Source organism: Agelaius tricolor, unplaced genomic scaffold, assembly GCF_023055355.1.
Source record: "Agelaius tricolor isolate 1412-34295 unplaced genomic scaffold, bAgeTri1.0.p SCAF_43, whole genome shotgun sequence".
Lineage (NCBI taxonomy): Eukaryota > Metazoa > Chordata > Aves > Passeriformes > Icteridae > Agelaius > Agelaius tricolor.
The window spans coordinates 1,176,765-1,181,937 of NW_027269303.1; the positions used below are offsets into that span (position 1 = coordinate 1,176,765).

Below are 5,173 nucleotides of genomic sequence, written 5' to 3' on the forward strand. Positions count from 1 at the left end.
CAGCTCAGCCAGACCCACTGGAACAGTGGGGTCCACAACCACCTGGGACAACCAGAGAGACCCCCAGGACAGAAGAACACATGGGTAAAGGGGAGGGGAAATATGGTAATGATTTTGGGGAAATGATTATCATATGTATGTTTAGTCCAGGACAATCAATGAATATGTGTGCAAAATACAGAATATAAACAGAAATTTTCCTGTACTCAGCCTGCACGGCTTTGGGAGGAGCTCTCCCCCGTGCATCCAGCAGCATAAAGAATGCTGCTTCTTAATGCTACACTGGGGTTAAGGAGTTTCCTGTTTTACTGAATTTTTGGTAACACTCCCACTGCCATGGAAAGCTCTGTCTGCTGCTGTTCACAGACAGAGAAGGGCTGGGGGCAGATGTGGGGCTCAGAGGCTGCCTGGGGCACAGTGACCATGAAATAATCAAGTTTTCAATGTTCTGTGAAAGAAGGAGGAGCAGCAACAAAACTTCTGCACTGGAATTAGGAAGGGCAGACTTTGGCCTGTTCAGGATGCAGACCTGGGGAGTACCAAATTGGGTACTGATTTTTTAAGGGAAACAGCCCTTAAAAACAAGGAGGGCTGGGAAAGGTGGACACATTTCAAGAAAGTAATCTTAAGGGGGAAGGAGCAGCCTGTCCCAGTGTGGCAAAAGATGAGCTGGTAAGGAAAATGACTGGCCTGGCAGGGCATGGAGCTTTTGTGGGAAAAGGGGAAAATGGACTGACAACTCAGGAAGTGTTTAAGGATGTCATTAGGTTATGCAGAAAGAAAAGTTGAGAGTTGAAAACTCCATCAGAACTTAACCTATCAGCTTCTGTAAAAAAATAAAATTCTTTTTATAAAAAAATTTAATAGCAAAAGGAGGGAGAAGGAGAACCTCTACTGTTCATTGGATGCAGTGGGGAATACAGTAACTAAAGATAAGGCAAAGGCTGAGCTACTTAACACCTTGTTTCTCTCACTTTTCAATATTAGGACAGGCTGTCCTCAGGACAAGTGTTCTCCTGAGCTGGTAGATGGGCACAGGGAGCAGAACAGCCCCCTGGAATCCAGGAGGAAGCAGCTGCTGACCTGCTGAGCCACTCAGATGCTCACAGGTGTATGGGATCAGATGGGATCCATCCCAGGGGGATGAGGGAGCTGTGGATGAGCTCCCCAAGCTGCTCTCCATCATTTACCATCAGTCCTGGCTCAGCAGGGAGGTCCCAGAGCACTGGAGGTGCCAGGGTGAGCCCATGCCCAGGAAGGGCTGGAAGGAGGAGCTGGGGAACTCCAGGCCTGTCAGCCTGACCTGGGTGCCCGGCAAGGTTATGGAACAGATCACCTTGAGTGCCATCACAGGGCACCCACAGGATGGCCCAGGGATCAGAGCCAGCCAGCGTGGATTTAGGGCTGGCAGGTCCTGCCTGGCCAACCTGGTCTCCTTTTATGCCCAGGTGACCCACCTGTGGATGTGGGAAAGGCTGTGGATGTTGTGTGCCTGGACTCCAGCAGAGCCTTTGACTCTGTCTCTGACAGCATTCCCTGGAAAAGCTGCAGCCCACGGCTTGGGCAGGTTCCCTCCTGGCTGGGAGATTTAAGAGCTGGCTGGAGGCTGGGCCCAGAGAGTGGTGGGGATGGTGCTGTACCCAGCTGGTGTCCAGGCACTGGTGCTGTCCCCAGGGATCTGTGCTGGGCCCAGTCCTGTTTAATATCTTCACTGATGATCTGGGTGAGGGGATCGAGTCCAGCATTCACAAATTGCAGATGGCACCAAGCTGGGTGTGAGTGTGGATCTGCTGGAGGGCAGGACAAGAAGACCCAGCCTTAAGCTGCACCAGGGGAGGCTCAGGCTGGACAATAGGAAGGAGTTCCTCACAGAAAGGGTGAGTGGGAACTGGAATGGGCTGGCCAGGGGGGAGGTGGCAGAGTCACTGTCCCTCTCCAGTGACACTCAGTGGCATGGTCTGGGTGACAAGGCAGTATTAGGGCATTGGATGGACTTGATGATCCCAATGGTCTTTTCCAGCCTATTTGATTCTGTCATTCTGTGATGATTGGGACACTCTGGGACCATTGTGACACTGCAGGGCCTCGTGTAACCAAGGGGTTTCACCATTTTGACACTGCAAAACCAAGGAGACCATTGGGAGACTGCAGGGCCCAGTGGAACCAAGGGGCCGTTCTGACACTGCGGGGCCTCATGGCACCAAGGGGACATTGTGACACTGCAGGATCCTGTGTAACCAAGGGGCCACTGTGACACGATGGGGCCTCAAGGAATCTGGAAGAACGTTGTGACACTGTGTGGCCTCGTGGAAACAAGGAGTCCATTGTGACACTGAGGGGACTTGTGGAACCCCAGAGACCATGGTGACAGTGTGGGACCTCATGTGGCCATGGGGCCATTGTGACACCCTGGGGCCCCATGGAACCAAGGGGCCACTGTGAATCTGCAGCACCAATGAGAACATTGTGACACTGTGAAGTCCCATGGAACCAAGGAGTCCATTGTCACATTTTGAGGCCCCATGGAACCAAGGAGACCAGTGTGACAGTGCAGGGCCTGGTGTAACCAAAGGACCATTGTGACACTGAGGGGCCCCTTGGAACCAAGGACATCGTCACAAATGTCACCAAGCTGGATGTGAGTGTTCATCTGCTGGAGGGTTGGAGGGCTCTGCACAGTGACTTGGACAGGCAGGATCCAGAGGATGAATCCAACAAGGTGAGGTTTAACAAATCCAAGTGCCAGGCCCTGATATTTGGCCCCAGTGCTACAGGCTGGGGACAGAGTGGCTGGAGAGCAGCCAGGCAGAAAGGGACCTGCAGGGACTGATGGACAGCAGGCTGGACATGAGGCAGCAGTGTGCCCAGGTGGCCAAGAAGGCCAATGGCTCCTGGCCTGGATCAGGAATGGTGTGGCCAGCAGGAGCAGGGCTGCTGGGCCAGCACTGATCTGCCCCCAGCTCTGCACACAGACATTGCTGCTGCAGCTCCCGAGAAGGGAAGGCAAGGGCATCTCTGGAAAAAAATTTTCCTGGGAGATCCTTTAGTTCCTTTAAAGCCACACGGAGTGCAGCCCCTCACCAACACAGTCTGTGGCCACAGGGAAGATGGAGAGAAAGAAAATGAGAAATGGCAAAACCAATGGCTTTTCTTTGTGCACAATATTAAAAAACTGAAACATTTGGAAAAAAAGAACAAACCCACAACCAAACCGAAAGGAATCATCAAAGGTGCTTCATAATACCTGGCCTGTCCCTGCTGCAGCCCCGGTACTGCCACCCCCAGGGCTGTGCCCAGCCCCGAGAGCACTCAGGCCCTGCAGCAACACCAGGGCCACCAGGGCAGCGGGGCAGGGCCACGGCAGCAGCACTGGCAACACCAAGTGCTGCTGCTGCTGCTGCTGCTGGGCACAGCTGCTGGGCCAGCACTGATCTGCCCCAGCTCTGCACACAGACATTGCTGCTGCAGCTCCAGAGAAGGCAACAAAAGGGCATCTTTGCAGAAAACTCTGCTGGGACATCCTTTAGTTCCTTTAAATACACCAAGAGCACAGCCCCACATTGACACAGTCTGTGGCCACCAGGAAGGTGGAGAGAAACAAAATGAGAAATGGCACAAAAAATGACATTTCTTTGTGGACAATATGAAAAACCTAAAAAAAAAAGGGGAAAAAACCAACAACCAAACCAACAAGAAATATCAAAAATTACTTTTATTACAAGTGATTTGCAAACACTGGCCAGCAGTTTAATGTTTCTGAAAGCATCCAGTCATCAGTCTCCACACTGCAGCCTTGAGCTCCTGGTTCCTCAGGCTGTAGATGAGGGGGTTCAGGGCTGGAGGCACCACCGAGTACAGAACTGACAGGGCCAGATCCAGGGATGGGGAGGACATGGAGGGGGGCTTGAAGTAGGCAAATGTGCCAGTAGTGAGAAACAGGGAGATGACAGCCAGGTGAGGGAGGCAGGTGGAAAAGGCTTTGTGCTGCCCCTGCTCAGAGGGGATCCTCAGCACAGCCCTGAAGATCTGCACATAGGAGAAAACAATGAACACAAAACAACCAAGTGCTAAACAGGCACTGACAGCAATGAGCCCAAGTTCCCTAAGGAGGGATTTGGAGCAGGAGAGCTTGAGGATCTGTGGGATTTCACAGAAGAACTGGCCCAGGGCATTGCCATGGCACAGGGGCAGGGAAAATGTATTGGCCATGTGCATGAGAGCATTGAGAAAGGCAGTGGCCCAGGCAGCTGCTGCCATGTGGGCACAAGCTCTGCTGCCCAGGAGGGTCCCGTAGTGCAGGGGTTTGCAGATGGACACGTAGCGGTCGTAGCACATGATGGTCAGGAGGCAAAGCTCTGCTGAGAGGAAGAACATAAAGAAAAAGAGCTGAGCAGCACATCCAGTGTAGGAGATGTTGCTGGTGTCCCAGAGAGAATTGTGCATGGCTTTGGGGACAGTGGTGCAGATGGAGCCCAGGTCAGCGAGGGCCAGGTTGAGCAGGAAGAAGAACATGGGCGTGTGCAGGCGGTGGCCGCAGGCTACGGCGCTGATGATGAGGCCGTTGCCCAGGAGGGCAGCCAGGGAGATGCCCAGCAAGAGGCAGAAGTGCAGGAGCTGCAGCTGCCGCGTGTCTGCCAATGCCAGCAGGAGGAAGTGCCTGATGGAGCTGCTGTTGGACATTTGCTGGGGCTGCACATGGGGACCTGTTCATGGAGAAAGGACAGTGAAGTGTTAGAGGAGATAGCTGCAGCCAAAATCAAAGCCATTTCCCATATACCATCCTCTATAACATACATGGACATGCTTTTGTGTTTAAGAGTTCTGAGGTTTTCTTTTTAATCTCCCTCCATGACTCTCCTCGTATTCTTGGATAGCAGAAACCCTCAGCAATTCCTCTGCCCTCTGGTAGAACAGAGTGGGTTCCCTGATGTAAGATGATGAGTGGAGAGTGAGGGGAGATGCTCTGTCCCTTTATTCTGTTTGGAGTTTCTGTGGGCTTTCACTTTTCTGAAATGGAGAATGTGCACACTCACATGTTTCTCTTAAAAACCCCCAAGCAATGCTGAGAGCAGATGTTCACCACAGCCCAGCTCCACATTTGTAGCCAAGGACTCACATTGCTCATTTCACCAAACAAACAGCATTTTCAGGGTCACAACACCAATGCCTATTC

General features: G+C 52.4%; 1 protein-coding gene across 1 annotated transcript; it reads right to left on the bottom strand.

The window, feature by feature from the left end:
• Positions 1–3,430: 3,430 nt before the first annotated feature.
• On the bottom strand, positions 3,431–4,680 carry LOC139603966 (olfactory receptor 14J1-like). Its single transcript, XM_071454963.1, has one exon. The coding sequence runs from the start codon at positions 4,678–4,680 to the stop codon at positions 3,748–3,750; it is 933 nt and encodes a 310-aa protein (XP_071311064.1). The 3' UTR covers positions 3,431–3,747.
• Positions 4,681–5,173: the final 493 nt, after the last annotated feature.

Coding starts and splice junctions, on each gene's coding strand:
- LOC139603966 (XM_071454963.1), bottom strand. CDS start 4,680: ATGTCCAACAGCAGCTCCATCAGGCACTTCCTCCTGCTGGCATTGGCA.